The 17,500-nt window shown below is 33.5% G+C and overlaps 1 protein-coding gene across 4 annotated transcripts in view; it reads left to right on the plus strand.

Moving 5' to 3' along the window:
• The window catches only part of AP3B1 (adaptor related protein complex 3 subunit beta 1), a 153,012-nt gene that overhangs the window by 89,713 nt on the left and 45,799 nt on the right, over nucleotides 1–17,500 (plus strand). For 3 of the 4 annotated variants that reach the window (XM_036403599.1, XM_036403598.2, XM_054517948.1), the window contains 3 exons: nucleotides 1,677–1,860; nucleotides 9,288–9,360; nucleotides 10,268–10,374. In XM_036403599.1, the coding sequence (XP_036259492.1) occupies nucleotides 1,677–1,860; nucleotides 9,288–9,360; nucleotides 10,268–10,374 (364 nt within the window). The remainder of the gene's footprint in view (nucleotides 1–1,676; nucleotides 1,861–9,287; nucleotides 9,361–10,267; nucleotides 10,375–17,500) is intronic. The other variant, XM_036403597.2, reaches the window with a different exon arrangement.

Here is a 17,500-nt window from a genome sequence, read left to right on the forward strand (position 1 = left end):
ATCTGAAATTTTAAGCACTAAGATAAACAATTATTACCCATCAGAACTGGCTGATGTGCAGTAAAGTAACATTTTTTATCTTCAAAGCTAGTTTTAAAGCTAAGCTAAAGATAAATTATTAAAAAACAACTTCATTTATATAATGGGTTCACAACAGCTTATTTGTTAATGCAACTACAGCTACTGTTAAATGGCAGTGAATGAAATATGGATGTTGTCATGAAGAAACTTTGAACAGTATAAAGTAGTGAAGTTTTGTTTGTCATTTATGTCAAGTTTTTAAATGTTGTCATACTGAAACATAATTTTCAGTACCTATTTTTCACCATGATTTTAACAATCAGATGTGCTACATTACACTGGTTTTGTGACATGTACTACTGTTCCATTTTTAGCTTTGCAAGCTTCAAATTTACTGCTTTATGCTTTTGGTTAAAATTTGGGAGGTAATTTTAGCTTCAGTTACATGGGTAGGCCTGGCCTAAAGATTATTAATTTGAAATAATTTTGATTAAATTTTATTTAGGCAATTCAGTCATAGGAGGTTCTTGAGAGGAGGAAGACTTTACTCTGTTTTGATCTCTGTCATTTCTGATTTTCATTTCTCCTTCTCTGTATTTTTTTCATCTCAAAACATTGCAATCTCAGTGATGCAGCATACATTCTTTGGTACTGCTCTTAAAGCTAAGCAAAAGTGTGTAACAATTTAATATGAGTCCAGAGGGACTCTTAATAGTTGAGTAGTCTAGATTTGTTTAATTATTGTTGACCTTGTTACCCTTCAAGCACTTCAACAGCCAATTCATTGTCTTGGGAAGGAAGCTGAATCAGGTAGTGTATGAAACACCTGATTTAGAAGTATAAAATAGTTGTTTGCAAATCCAAGAACAGAGAGCTTTTTTCTATATGCAATATTAATTTTTCTGCTCCATGACAACTATTAGAAAACAATTTTCATTTCCTGTGGTAGTAACTCCCCCTGAGACAAAAGGGTAATCTAGTAACTGGTATTTAAAGTATTATTAGATGTGAACAAGGCAGATAACAGGTAGCTGTTCACACAGACCACCATAATCCAACATTGGTGGGTGAACAGAACTTCACTGTGTGAAGCTGTAAGGTATTCAATGTGACCAAAGGTGTAGGAATATAACAGCTCTTGTGTATAAACTCTTTATTGTGTTGAACAATTTATAGATGTTATAGATCTTATTTCTAGGTGATGCAGTTTTATTCAGAAGAATTAACAAAAGAATAAACTAAACTAATTGTTTTTTTAAGCAATATTACTGTACAAAAAGATGATACACAAAAATTCTGTTCATCATAGGTGGAATAGTATGAAAGCATCTTTATTTTAAAGGGTGGCTGTACTTCCTTTTGTAATGTCACAAGCTTGAGGCATGCAAATAATGTGAACATATGAAATATGAAAAATATTTTGTTTGGCTGTTTTGCTGGTTTAGACTACATATGATGTTGTACTGTGTAGTGTAATAGAATGGTTTTGTGTAGCCCTAAACTACTTCATTCATAGGTGAATAGTTTTTTCTTGTGGAGAAATTATGATTTAAAACTCATTTAATGAAACTTTGAAATGCTGATGTAGGATATTACACAAGCAGATTCCTTTGGTGGTTTTACATGTCTCTTAATGTTTTTTTTTAAATATGTAGTGATTCAGAGGATATTAAAAAGAAAGCAGAGGGGATTTCCAAAAAGAGAAGCATGTCCAGTTCCTCTGATACAGAGTACACTTCATCAGATGAATGTTCTTCAGGATCCAAGTCAGAATCTGACTCTAAAAGCGACTCTGAGTCTGGAATATCTAGAAATGCTACCTCTAATAAGGTTAGTAAGGTAAAGTATGTTTTTTTAAGGCCTGTATAAAATATGAGAATGTGTATCTAACCATCTATCCATGTTTCTTTCTGTTGGAGTGAAGACGGGTAGCAGTTTTATGCGTACCTAAAACAATCCAGAATTTATGAAAAAAAAACTTTTTACTTTTCATAGAGAGACCAGTCAAAAAGTAGTTTTATAGTTTAAGCAAGTAAGAGTGTTTTTATAACAAAACCCCTGAATTATAAAAACATAAATTACAAAATTTCAGTTTATTATTTTATGTTATTTTTAGTCCTTATAGATGAACAATAATAGAATCTAATTATTTTTTATAAACAGAATATAATATTTTTCTAGTAGTCTGTTATTCTTTTATAATAAAATTAATTGTTTTTTAATTTAGTTTTTAGGTTATTGTTGAACTGGTGAAACTTAATACATGCATGTGATGGTTATTTTATTAAAATTTAATCTTAAAGTATAGCTATAATACCTGGGTCTGAGAGGAAAGAAAACCAAGAACCAAATGTTAGTACATTGTTTTTTTAAGTGTTTAAAGATGTTCTAATAGAACTCTTAGCTTAGTTTTAAATTTTTCTGTTAAAATTGAGAATAGTACAGTTAATGAATCTATAACTGAGATTTATATATAGATTAGTAGCATTAATATTCCTAATGAGCAATCAAATTTTACTTGCTGTCTGTGTTTGATAGGAATATAGAGTCCTGTTACTTCAAATTCTGTTAGCTTTCTTAAAACAGATATGAAATAGCAAGCTTTATAATACATATTTTTTTTAATTGGTTTCAAAATATGTGAAGATGCAAGAACATGCAGCAGAGTCATTCATGTGTAAGTTGGGATTTAGTTGCCTACCTTAGTGAAGAAAAAGAGCCTAAAAGTTCATTACTCAAACTAGTGTTACAGAATTAACTATTCAGGCTATTAGCATTAATTGGTTACTGTTTACCCACGTACCTTGTATTTAAAAATAAATAAAAATAAATAAATGAGGAACTTTTTGCTAAATCTGTTCAGGAAGAAGAGTAAAAGAATTTCTGACACTTACTTTTCTGTTACCAAATACCTCCTATGCAATTCTTTCTATATATTTACCAAAACAAAAGTTGAAGAGTAGAATTGTAGTTCAGAAATTTCCATTTAAATTCTGATGTGTGGTATTGAAAATAAAGTGAAACTTAATTTCTCTTAATGCATTTTAAATTAAGCTAAGCCATTTCAGTCAGGACTCCTGTATAGATGTCAGATTAGTCAAAATAGACATCCTTTGTTGCACTTCTAGCAATTTTTGAAGCCGGTGAATAGGTGTTGATCAGTTAAGAGGTAAGGCCATTACTTGATTAGGTTGTTGAGGCATGTATTTCTTTTAAATAAGGAGGCAAGGCTCCCCATTTCTCTAAATCTTTAACTAATATTGTACATGATCTTTGTTTTGCAACTTCATAGGTGTGCCTAGAACTCTTGAGTTGTGACCTTAACTTTTAATCTGTTCCCTTCTTCAACCAAGTAGAACAAAAGATGAAGTGTGGCTGTATTACCTGAGAAGTGGAAGTGTGTTTCCATGTTTTGATCAGTTTCTTGCCCCAATAATACACTGGGTAACACACCTGTATCAAAAGGTTTTTTCTTCCAGAGCAGCCAGACTGGATCCTGCAAAAAAATGGTAGCACAAAAAATACAACTTGAATCCACTTAGAATAAACTGCTTTGATACTAGATGGGACATGAATTAATTGTAACAGTTTGCAACTCCCCATATCATCACAGTATTTTTTCACCAGAAAGTTATACATACCCTGATGTGCTTAGTTCTGAGCAGGCACTGCAAAGCCATGTTCAAACTATCTTCTCTCTGCTGCATTTTTCCATTTTTCTCAGGGTATTGACATTGTGTAGATAATTTCTGTCTCTATAGTTCTCTAAACTGTTTGGTTCTTTCACAGGATATGTGAGGACTACTAGCATAAAGAAGCTTTTTGTATTTTAAAACACAGAATGTGTGAAGTCAAATACACTGAATATGAGAACTGGAATGTCCAAGAAGCTTGGGGTTGAATTGTTGAAGTCGATGGAAAGTTGTCAAAGCCTTGGATTTTAAGAGAAGAGAAGGAACATTGCAGTAGTTCTGAAGTCTTACTTGATTAAGAAGCACCTAAAAGGAAATGTGTTAGGAACAAGAAGTATTTTTAAACAGTTAATAAGAGTAGGGTCAAAAGATAGAAGGGAAAAATTGTAAAGCTTTTAAACATCACAAAAGACATTACAACAAATAGGAATGTGTTTATATGCATGGCAGCAAGAAAAGTAGCAAGGAGATTATTGAAAAGCATAGAGCTCACTGTGCAGAAGCTAAATGTTCCTAAAATTCTTTTTCATTTAGAAATTAGCGCATTTAATATAAGGGCAACAAACTTGGCTGATGAATGGTAAACATCAATGGTCATATGTTAAGGAGTTAATTTAATGTCCTTGAACAAGAACTGTTTCAGTATATGGTATTAATCCCTAGAACCTTAAAGTTAGTTTCCATTTAAACCATGTTCGATGCCTGCATTCGGGTATTTCTAGTACTTATTTATTTTTAGACATGTAGTTAGATATGGTGGTGGGGGAAAAGAAACACAGGTATTTTTTATTAGAGGTGATTGCTATGCTAACTAGCTTAATAGGGTTTTTTGACAGAACACTGTTTTGAGCCCTGTAATGATAGATGAAGGTAACTGATGGTAACCTAGATAACACATTCCAAGCTAGAAAGAAAAAACAATTTTTAACAAACTTTAAAGAAGATTATAGTTAAAGTCTTATATATAGACCCCTTATGTGTCAAGGTACATCTTAAAAGAGCCACACACATTTTTTTCTACTCCCTTCCTGACTTATTTTCAGACCACCCAGGAAACAGATGGTTTCTGCCAGGCTCTCAGAAATGCGTGCTTTATTCTGATAGTTTGTCATTAGAAAAGACATTGCTTATGTTATTCTGCTATAGTGTGTTCTTAATTTGGGCAGTCTATATGGGGAGATAATTCATTAAGATTTCGTTTTCAGTAAAACTGAAAAGATTTTCTGAAATGCATAATAATAAAAGAAGTTGTGGTTAGTGAGCTCTATTTTTATGATTTCTCAGTTTGCTACACGTTATGAACTACATTACATTGCAGATGTTTTGGGTGATATTTACCATTCCTTATATATTGTGTTGGGTGCCATTTCCATGCTCTGAAAAATTTTCTTAATAAAAAAGATTTTATTACATTCACACTGGAGCTTAATTTCTACATACATCCATGCACTTACTGGCATTAAAATACACTACAAAAAATTCAGATTATTTTCCTGAGTATGTTATTAATGGTTTAGTATTTTTTCTCCTGACAAATCATTTTGAAAAAGCTGTTGTCTTCACTGTAATTGAGCTGCAGTGAATCAAAAAGTCAGTCTCTTGCACTGCAGTCTTTTATATCATTTTGAAATATGGATAATTTGAGGTGTTCAGATATATACTATACTGTAAGAATCAATACTGTAGAGCTAAAATGCAGATTTGAGGATGATGCATGTATAAGTAGGTGTCTCTACAGTGGGATTTTAAAATCAGCTACTGTTGACCTCCTTCTACAAGTATAATACAGTCACTCAGCTGTTAAAAACCTGATCCACTATTTAAAAAATATACAAAAACAAATTGTCTATCTTTCTGCCTGATCTCCTTTCAAGTGCTAACACAATGGAAACAGTGGGTGATCTGTCAATGCATTTGGATTGTCAGTGATGGTTTTGTATAAATATTGGGAGGATAAGAAATAAAATTCGCACAGCAGAATATGATTTCATCTGCCTTTTCTCTGCAGCTCCATGGCTCATGCTGCGGTGTGAAATTCTCATTTTACACACTTTGCAGGCGGAGCACATGAATTATGCATTGAGCAAGAGAAATCTCCTGCTTCAAGTCCTATATGCATTTACCAGGTTCTATCTCTATTATCAAGATGAATTGCAGATGGAGAAATGTTTGATGGAATATACCTTAACTTCTTTGTTTAGTGTTCTGCTTTTCCCATAGTGGGCTTTCTTGGTAGAATACTGTTTGGGTTATATTGTAGGCTTAGTTTTAAGAAAAAAAAAAAAGGAAAAATTGTGTTACAGAGAAATGTCAGACACGTCAGAACCTTTTTATTGTCTAGATTTCAAATGCAAAGCTTTTTTTCCTCAATTGAAATATCTGCAGTCATTGGCTATTTATTGGTCATAGACAGCCAATCAATTTTCTTTTCTTTCAAAAAACAAATTAAAAATAATCATGTTAATTATAGGCAGGACCCACATAAATAGATTTCTTTGGTGTTTTCTACAGAATTGCACACAATTAATGTACATACCTGCATACCTGTACGTAGAAATACATATAAGCATGAAATTACTTGTGTGATTTTTGTATATATAGCACCCAAACACATGTATGAGTAGCCCAGTATTTTCTTAAGCTTCAAACACTCATTTGAAGTTGGAAATAAGACATGATGACACTTAAACATTACCTTTATCTGGATTTAATTAGCCCTTGATTTTACATTTCCCAAATGGTAGAGTCAAGTTTATGCATTTTTTGCTTTTTGTTTGGTGGAATTGTTTACTTGTTTGTTCTTTATAGTAAACTGATACACTTAAATGCCGTCTTCTGGTAAAATGTGCAGGAAATTTTTCCTTGCCATACATTCGTTCAGGAATTATTTTTTTTTTATTTGTGCCTTATTTTAGGACCATTTTATTTTGTTTTGAACTATAAGAAGTAAATTCTCTTGAAGGATTTTTTCCCCATTTTTAAACATTTTTATGTAGTTGATTCAAAGTAATATCAGTGCAAGGATGGATTTAATCTTATAAAAGTACATATCAAGCCTTGTGTACTTTTTGTACTTGTGACAGAAAAAGCAAATGGAAGCATGCTATTGGTATTATTTGTGACTTAGACTGCCATCTTAGTTGTCTTCAGTAAGCAGATCCACTAAACAGTAAGGATTCTTTGGCAGTGACTCCTAATTTTTTAGAAGCTTGTACTGAAGTGTATAGAATTCTCCTCCTTGTAGGACTCTTGAGCCACTTTTTAGAGACTTTTAATTGGCTGCATAGTAAAGGAGATGGACACAACCCATCTCTATGGAAATATTTAGCAAATATAAAACTATAGCTTTCAACTTTAATCATAGTTGAAAGTAGAATTGTATCTTACGGATAAGTGGGGACAGATGGTGAAAGTTCAGAAAGAAATTGAGGATATTTTTAATATGTCTGCCTTTTGTTTAACTGAGTGCTCCTTTAGTCTGTTTTGATTTCTGAAGAGTTTTCTAGTTCAGGAAAATTGTAATTTACAGTAAAGATGCTGGAAATAACAGCTAAACCCGAGATTGAGGGCCAGATATTCACCAAATGATACTACAAAGTGGCTTGGAATTCATCAGAAAAATTGTTACAAAATTGTGTCTCTGATATGAGTAATTCAAGTAGAACTTGTAGTTTATGAAGTACACTATTTGTCCTTTTTCACAGTTCTAAAACAAAAGCAGCCAAAACAAAATTAGTGACTTGCTAATAAGCATATCTCCAAAGAAAGGTCTGGTAGTTGTGAGCAGAATGGAATTCAAGAAACTTGGTTCTGCAGGAGTCCCTCACTAATTCTGGACAAAACATATGAGAAGTTGTATCACGTCAACACCATTTTAAAGCTTTTTTGTAGTATTTTCTTTGTTCAGGAGTTTTAGGTTTCAGATAAATCACCAGTAGTAGAACACTCAAATACCATAAGTCATAAGGATCATCTAAGTGTGATGATGTTAAAATAACTTTTAAAATAGTGGCTCCTGATCTTTTCATTCCACAAGATGATTCTTCTCCCAGAATACCTCAAGCATATCTGTAGGGATCATGTAAGTGAATACTGTCTGAGCCATGGTATTTATAGGAAGATCATGATAAGTGATTTCATCACGGCTGAGGTCAAACCTGGTCGTCATTAACATCAATGGCTTCAAATAGTGACAACATTGGCTAGCTTCTTTCATGTTCTTTGGAGGGAACCATAGAATTTCTTGCAAAATTGAAAAAAAGTAAATTCATTATTATCATTTGTTTGCAATTGACTATCAAGCTGAGAGACCAGAAGAAAGGGAATGCGCCTTGAGAAAAGAGGTGTCATTTTATTCTATGGTGCTGGTTAAAGGAAGTGGTTCTAGCTGCTGAGTTTACTCCAGGCTCTTCTAAAAATTTGTATCCTGAGTGTGTGAAATGTTCAAGAAATTATGGTCTAGATGGGCATAAAGAGATTTACTGATTCATTTAGACCTGTTAATTTATTAGAAGTGGTAAAATATTTCCCTATGAATTTGGCTGTCACATACTGTTTAAGAGGAAACAGGTAAACTAGAAAGTGTGACTCCTGGAAAGACTACAGTTAAATTACTTGAAATAACTTGGGTAGTGAGCAATGTCTTAAGGTCTAAAGGCAGTTAATATGTTTTATAAAAGAAATTACATAGCCTTCTGTTTGGTATGTGAGCCAAAGAGAACAAGGGAGAAGAAATTCTTGAGCTGACCCAAATGAAAGATGCATTAGAGTGGTCAGGAACAACATGATGACAAAACTCCTTGATACAGAAGTTTCTGGCTACATCCAAAAATCAATGCTTTATACTAAACCACCTTCTTGGCAGAGTATACTGAGCTGTAACACAGTGAATTCTTTCCTGAATCACCACTGTCTAGACGTGCTCTGTAGGTATAGCCAACACTTGCTCTTACGAGATTGTTTAGAACTTTTTTAGTTATTGAACCAAATTTTGTTGAAATACTCTGTCATGGTACTGGGATTATTACTTCCCTAGTCTTTACTTCAGGTACAGCCAATTCTGATTAGAACTCATCTCAAGCTTAAAACTGACTTTTTTTGGTGACAAAAATCAGCTTCCTGTTAAGTAAATCCCAATAGATAGTTAGACAGAATTCTGTGCTCCTAGATAAGTGCAAGTTACACTATATTTCTTATTGAACAGATTTTGACCTGTTTTTCTTATGAAAACAGAAATGTTAGTACACAAATCTTTTGTCTTTAAGAGATAGCAGCTTTATTTTTTAATGGTCTCAACAGAAGTGTCTGATCTGTCACCAAATGTTTTCTGTGTAGCAACAGTGATTCATATTAGATGAAAACAGGGGATACAGAAATTCAATTGTGGAATTTAGATACAGTTTAACTATATAAACAAATCTTTCTCAGTAGGTGAATTCTCTGGATGCCACACCTTGAATCTGGATTCATTCTGCTTTATGAAGTAGTAAAATAAATGCACTTGCTTTATGAAAGTACTAAATGCTTTTCTTTTGCTGATATAGTGAAAGATGAAATATTAATCTATTTTGACAGAAAGAAGAAAAACCAGTACAAGATAGAAAGACTCCAAAAAACCAAGACATGTTTCTCTTAGATTTAGATGATTGTAAGTATCTTGATTAAAGCCTCATTTTTCCCAAGGCATAAAATCAGTTCAGTTGATTCAATGAAGTTAAATTTCTGAAACACTGATTCTGTTAATTTATTGTACTAGATTTCCGACAAAATAAATGCTTAGACTGTCAAGTTATTTTTAAGAACAGTTACTACAATATTTTGTTTTATAATTGAGAAATTGTTTCAAAATTTAGAATCTTCCACCACATACAACATTTACTTTGAGAATTTTTATGTGTCTGGACTTGTTTTCTGTTAAAGTGGACTTATTTTCTCGGGTAATAATGGATGTTACTTGTACAACACCTGTGCAATCTATGGGCCAATTATGGTATTATATTAAGATGCTAAAAATCACATTTCTGAAGAACTGTGAAATGGTAGTCTTGGAAGGGTAAGATAAAGCTGGCACTGGTTTTTGTCTATGCTTGTAGTACCCTTCTTAAAGTTTATTTCTGTAGGTGCAGCATATCAGAATTGCATTAACATGTACTTTGCATGTAGCCTGTAAGTAAAATATGCTACATAGTATGTATCAAACTGAAGGATAAAATAGGGGAAAAATAGGAAAGGAGGAGAAAATACTTCTAAAGTAAATCACACATGTTCATGTATAAGCTGTATATGTATTTTCATTGCTTATTCTGAGTATTGAGGCTATATGTCTGAAAAAGTAATCTTATATTTAGAAACAAGCATATAACATATTCTTCAAATATTCATCAATATGAATACCAATATATTCATCAATGAATATTCATCAAATATATATGCAAGAATATAACATTTAGATGAGGACGTAAAACTTTTTTGTGCAATGAAAAAGAAATCACTGTTTTTTCGCAGTATCTTAAGTTGTTTTTCCATTTAAGTATTTCTTATCTTTTTGCTTCTAGTTTGTCCTGTAACAACTCCTGTGGCAGTTCCTACGGCAGCTGTTTTGTCCCCAAGTTTAGCAGCAGACCTAGAGGGATTAAGTCTGTCAAGTTCATCAGTCATTGATGTAAGTAGCCTTTAAAACGTAGAAGGGTGCATGTGAGCTTAAGCATTTCACATGTTTTGAGGCCATCATTAAGATGTTTTTTTTACAGTTCTTTCACCTATAGAAGTTTTATATGAAATTATGGTTTACATGCAAATCTGGCAGCATTTTTTGATCTGCAATTGTATTCTGAAATGTGGATAAAAGTATGAATATTGCATGTCTGAGAAGGATGCCTTCAAGGATTTTTAACCTTATCTTTCAAATTGTCTTTTTCTTTGCCTCAGGGAAACTTTATTCAGAAATTGAGTGTCCAAATGACAGAGGTCTTTCAAATAATTAATCTGCTACACTATCAAAAATAAGCTACAAGAACATCACATACTTGCTAATACTCAGTCTGTTTGTTTATCATACATGCTTCCAATCATGACATTGTGCTACTGGGAAGTAATTTTTCATAAATATATGAAACATAGCCCCTGGGTGCAAATAAAAAGGGTATAGATTTACAATCATTGGTGTATCAGTATGTGTCATGATTCATTCTGTTAGTGCTTTGTAGTACTTTCCATTAGGGAATCTCAAAACTATAGGTGTAATTAGGGTTAGCAAACTCATGGAGGTAGGGGATGTTCTTTATTGTGGGAAAGAATAGTAGTTTGTTCTCTTTCAATTGAGTTTTCTTTAGTATTTTGTGTGTGTCCAATTTTTATTTGCAATTTAAATAGAAATTGCAGTGGTATAACAGGGTACATATCCCTGTGAAAATGGATGGATGTGACCAGAAAAAATACCAGAGAAACAGGCATTTTTTTAGCCTAGCCTTGTTTCTAATGAGGTTGGTGTCTAGAGCCTACGCTGCAACTTTAATAGTCAATGATAACCTACTTTGTGCTGATACAAGAAACAGTAGCTTGCAACATCAAATAGTTGTTAAGTAAAGGAGTTACACGAGTGATTAGATTCAATTCAACTTTGCTTATGATTCAGTTTCATCTTTACAGGCTTCAAGATTTGGTGTTGAAATGGGAGACTTTCAGATAATTTGTTGGATATTAGCCTTATCTAAGATAATTGGCATGTAACGTAAATTTCAAGCAGGCCAGTAACAATCTGGAGACATGCAGTCACTACAACTGATGTGTAGTCATTGATGTGTCACACAGTCTGAAGATGCCAGTAATTCTCTTCCATGTTATTTTGTAGAGCAGTATACAGTCTTAGGTGGCAAGTCTGTGTTTAACAACAGCTGTGGTGTTGCTCTTTGCACTCCACAGTTGCCTCTTTGCCATCCTTTATGACTTTGACAGCTTAAAACACAAGCTGTCATAGGTTTACCTGGCTTTGGGTTAGCTTAAGAATGCCTCTGGTGTCTTTGCTTTACTTCAAAATTATCACCTTTGAGAATAAAATAGAGATAGCAATCTGTAATGCCATAGGCTTGGGTGCCTCTGCTTGCCAGTGTCTTTATTTCTTTCATTGTCTACAGTACATGAACATATATTCCACTTCCATATTCATGCTTGCTTTCCTCATGATTGCCGCTGTTCATTTGCTAAACTGCTTCTCCCCATTCTTCCGAAGACACCTACAAAGAAATATAGCTGATAGATAAACAGAGCTAGAAGGTGTAGGCTGAAGAGTAGAAGTTGTTCTGTATGATGATTGTGCAAACTGCTTCCTCAGTGTTACTGAGGTCTGGTAACCAGCAAAGAAACTGGAACATTTCCTCATTCTCTCTGCTCTGGAAAGAACCTAGCTCATGTAAGATTTAATTGTTTCTGCCTGGATGGTGATTACATTTTGGTCTGTATTCAGTTTTCAGATCTAAACTCAGCTCTCATTGCCTTTGATAGTTGCAGGTGTACATGAGGTCCTTTGCTGAGTTTTCTGCACCAGGGAGCAACGGAAATTAAATACTAACGTAAAAACTCATTCTTTCAAATTATATCTATATGTTTAAAAAGTCTTAAGTTTGTGCAAGTAGTTAGATAACTACAATCCCATGATATTCAGCACCACCAGGTAATTTTCTAAAAATAAAAATATAAAAGTGGCTTTTAAGACTTTATGTGGGAATGTGCATCTTCAAATAGTATTTTGAATTTAATCTGATGCCTGATTCTAAAGATCCGTTAGAAAACTTTTTCCTTCAGTGGGACAGAAAATGAATATAACTGTAGGGCACATGCCAAACTAACAGTGAGAAATTAATTTATTACTAGGCAATGGGAAGTGTGGAGTAAAAATAGATAAGTACAGTATATGACCCTAATATCAAAGAAATGTAGTAGCCACTTATCTTGGAATATGTCGAGCAGTTTATTATTCAAATCATTCAGCGCTGTAATTGGATACAGCTTTTAGAAAACTTTTTAACTTCCAAATTCATAGCTGCTGAGTGTTACAAAGAAAGCATAAATACAAGAATGGTTTTACAATTATGGGAAAACCTACAAAACCAAAATATTCTTGAATAGAAACTGTACAATCTAATGCTTTGTCCTGTGGCTCATTTGTTTTTATCATCATGTTTACATATAGTACATTTCCCCCTCATATAAACACATGCATGCGTATTATAGTTTGTTCCAGGAAAAACAAAATTCTCTTGTAATTCATGGATAACCTTCCAACTGAATGCAAAATGTAGTAGATCTGTGTGCATTCTTCTGTCTTGGTACATGTGGTTCATCTTCAGATTTGAGTGAATCAGGTAACTGAGGTCACGGGAGGTTTCTGTGAGGATTCTCATGGTATGCAGGCAAGTGATGGCAAAATTAAGTGCTTGAGGAAACTGCAGTTGGCGTTGATTGAGTTTCAGATTAATAATTTGCAGTTTTGAAAAATATGTGAAGATGTGGTGCAAATCAAAAACAGGAGGCAAGACAAAACTGCAAGCTGTCAGTGTGAAGTAGTTATTGGAAAACACTGAAAATGGGTGTTTTCCCCAAAGGGGTGTTAAAAAGTGAAAAAAGAGGAATTGAAAGCAAAACTCATGATTGACCTAAGGACAGGGAGGATTAAAATCTGCTACAATAATTAATATTTTGAGCAAAAATGGTGAGGGGAGAGAAAGGAGAAGCTATAGTAATAGAGAGAAGCTGAAGAGGGGAGTGATCTGTTCCTCCTGCCACCCAGCTGATGACAAAAAAAAAAAAGCTAAACCACGTGTTCTTTTCTCATTAGGATTTTTAATGGTAATAATGTATCTCCTAAATGTGGAGACCCCTGAGTATGCTGCATAGGATAATTAACTGGTAAAAATGACACATGATTTTGTGGGTAAAATTAGTGAGAAGGAAATATTTCTTTGGTAGCAAGAAACCTGTTATGGTTCGGAACAGTGTTAGTGCAAGGAAGAACTGACAGGACTATATGAGCTGTGGTGAGAGAAGAAGTTGGATGAGGAAAAAAGTGTGTGGCTGTATGGTCTGAATTGAGTAGTATTTAAGGAGAAAAAATGGTTTCCCCGCCCCCAATAGGATAGTTTGGGGAAAAGGTCAGGAGTGACTAGGAAAATGTCACAAAAAATGCATGTACCACTCTGGGGAGAAAACTCTTGTTGTAGTGGGGAAGTGCTTATATAAATATTTCTTGCAGCAATTTGGACTTGCTATCAATTATTCTGCATATAGAATCGAGGTATAATTGAAGAAGTTATACTGCTTTACTCACTAAGGTTTTATTCAGTATGTTCAGTATTTTTTCACAATAGTTGTTGCTACCAATGGTGTGTTTTATTGTTCCCTACTACCAGGCCTTCCAGAGAAACTGTTTAGGAAGGGAGGAGTACATCATCTTGTTTTCTTTTTCATATCTTCTAAAGAACTTTTGACCAATCTACACTTTAAGAGCTTCTTTGGAATGGTGATGTATGAAGAAGAAATAATAGCTTTTGTCAAAAGTCAAGGTCAAGCTGCAGACCTGTCAAATCAGATGATAAATACATTTAATTTTAAATTGAGTACAGACTTAGAGAATTCCTTGAGAAATAGTAAACATGAACTCCCTCAATATTTAATTAAACGAATTTTCAGACTAGGAGAACAACTTAAATGGTATTTTATTTCTAAGTTGTTGACATAGTCTTTAGAGGGAAAGACTTTTTTATAATTTAAGTGGCTTTGTCCACTTAGGCTGTTTCTAATACCACTATAGCATGTCTTAAGACTGACTCTGAAGTGTATTATTTTCCTGTTTGAAGCATCTCTGCTTAGAAGTACTGGGCACACAAAGGCTGCAGTAATGGGTTATATAACAACTGTAGTCTGGTATGCAGTTTGCAAGAAAGGTTAGCATGAGGTGTTTTAAGAATTTTCAAAATCCTGCAATAGAGAAATAAATAGTAGTTATTCCAAATAGTTATTGGCATGCACTTCATGATTTTTTTTTCAGAGGTTTGCTAGCAGAAATTATTCTTTAACTATGTACGTTTGTCATTCATATAAGCTCTGGTCTAAGTGCTTACCTCAGAAATGGCTGCATCAGAAGAAACATTAACTTTTTATTGTTGTGAAAGAGACATAGTGCAACCACTTATGATAGCAGCAGATTGTGGGGAATGGTGGTCTTCTGCCCATTGTTCTCAGGCTGATTTTGATCAATTACCATTGTTTTTCAAATAATTAGTTTTACATTTCTGTAAGTATATCCGTACCCTCTTAAGGATGCTTGTAAATTTTTTTACTCTGGCAAAAGAGGATACTTTTAAATAAGCTTTCAATATTAGTCACAGCTTCTCTTCTATCCTTAGTTTTTGTAGTCCTGTGTTAAGAAAACACAAGCATATGATAGAATTTTATTAATTTTATAGCTTAGCATTTGCCCTCTTGTTTTTTAGCTTCCTGTAAGGAGTCTTATCTCTTTGCTGTTTCATCGCAACATTTTTCCCATAAGTTCAGTGTTTCCATTATACTTCTGAAGCCCATGTTTTAATATACAGATTGAAATTGGGATGGTTTGTTGTGGAGAGGTGAAGGGAGAAAGTGTGCCACAAGACAGTCTATATGTATCCTATTCCTGGGAATGTTCATGACTTTGCTTGTGTTGTTGACCACAACTGCACATTAGACAGAGATATTTGTGCAGTTCTGCAGTTTACAGCTTAATTTGTGAAGGTGGGCTTTTTCCCTGGGAACAGTCCCTGTTGTGCCCTACAGGATTTGTAACTGGCATAAAGCATAATTGAAACCATATTCTACAGTGTATGTTAGTAGGGTGCCTAGGAAAATTTGTATGTGTGAAGCAAGTGAAAAGGCATAGTCTTAGATTTAGGAGTTAAAAAAATAACTTTGTCTTAGTGCCACCCAAAATTCAGCTATGTGGCTGATTAGGTGTGACTGATGTTGGTGGGAAGGCAGTGTGGTCCAGTGGATACAGAACTGAGTGTTACATATGGAAAATGAGTTCTATTTTTGGCTTACTACTTGCTGTGTGATCTGGAGGGAGTATCTTGATCTTTTCGTTTTCCTTTTGAAAAATGAGGATAATGATGCTTACTCACTTTGGGAAAGCACTTGGAAATCTACAAATGTATGTAGCTGCTCATCAGCAGATATTAACTATTGCCAAGCTAGAAGAAGAAATGAAACAAAGACTCCCACATACTTTTTTTTCTCTTTGTTCCTGTAAAATTGCTGTATAGGTGGATGCTCTTAAATTGGTTACAGAGAATATGTGTAGCATCAGATATTTGAAAGCTATACTGTCCTTTCAGAAATTGCTTCCGCATAGTTCTAAAAATATTAGCTTGGAAGAAATTAATCACTTGCCTTGACAGTACTTGCTTGTCATTTCACCTCTATTCTTTACTTATAAATGCATTTACAAATATTTGTGATATTTAATAATGTTTAAGCCTTAAAAATACACATCTCATGCTTATTAGATGCATTCATTCTTAAAAAAAATTGTGCTTCAAAATCTCTCTCAACTTATTTTCTTCAAATATATATACGCTATAAATAAGATACTATTTGTAATTATAAAAATTATATAAATATAATGTGTAAGTAGTTAGCAACTTGTATAATAATGTAATTGTATTCTGAATGACCAGGTTACTGATTAACTTGATTCAGTCCTATATTGCTATTTTGCTGTTTTGTTATCTTTGAGTTAAAAAGAATAACCCAGCATTCAAATGTTGTATTTAAAAATAAAAGTGCCAAAATAGCAAAATAAAGTGCAATTGCAATATTAAAGTCTTATTTATAAAATAGAAATTAAATTGTGGGGATATCACAAAACAGAAGCTCAGTTAAATAGGTTACTGTGAGGACACCTTTTGATAATTTTTTGCCTTTCATTAAAATTCAGTACTGTCCTTAAAACTAATCCAACTTTTAAAAATATTTTTTAATATAATTAGATGCTTAGGTTTATGGCAGAGTTTAAAATAATGCTTCTTTTTCTTTCCAACATGAAGAATACATTTATTGTGCTCCTTAAAATAGAGCTGCTTGTAAGCAGGGTTGGTGCCAGGTGTTTAAAAACAAGCATGTGTGATGCATGATGATGATTCCATAAGTTAGTCTTTAAATGTGTATTGTGGTAATGTGTGTAAAACACAGTGTGTCTGTATGTGTTTTATGCTCTGTAACTCAGACAGAAGAGAGAGGTAACCTAAGCTGTATTTTTCTGTTATTTGGTCAATAAATGTAGCTCTTAAAAATTTCAACCACATCTTTCTAAGGTAACATTTACCTCCTCACATCTTTAGCATCTATCAGACATGACATGGGACATATTCATTGACCCTAAAAATTTTCATCAGTCTCATGCACTGGAAGGGGGCAGCCCCAGCCAGACAAGAGGCTCATTTCAATTTTAACGGCTGTAATTAAAGGTTAATTCACTGAGTCAGGATTAACGAGGAAAGTACAAATGATAGGCAAGCAGCTGCCTTTATAATACAGGATTAGAACAATGCAATTACAATAAGAATTAGAAAAAACCAACTTCCTGAAAAGGTTCTGTAATAAATGAACTGCATTTCTCTGTTCTTAATTGTGGTACTTTAACATGAAGTCTCTGTGCAGCATAGTTTTTGTTGTTGTTGTTGTAATAACAGTTGATCAACAGTGTGTCTAATAAGACAGTATGCCAACCACAGTGACAGCAACTGTTATACTGATAAATT

This window comes from Molothrus ater, chromosome Z, assembly GCF_012460135.2.
Source record: "Molothrus ater isolate BHLD 08-10-18 breed brown headed cowbird chromosome Z, BPBGC_Mater_1.1, whole genome shotgun sequence".
Classification (NCBI taxonomy): Eukaryota; Metazoa; Chordata; class Aves; order Passeriformes; family Icteridae; genus Molothrus; species Molothrus ater.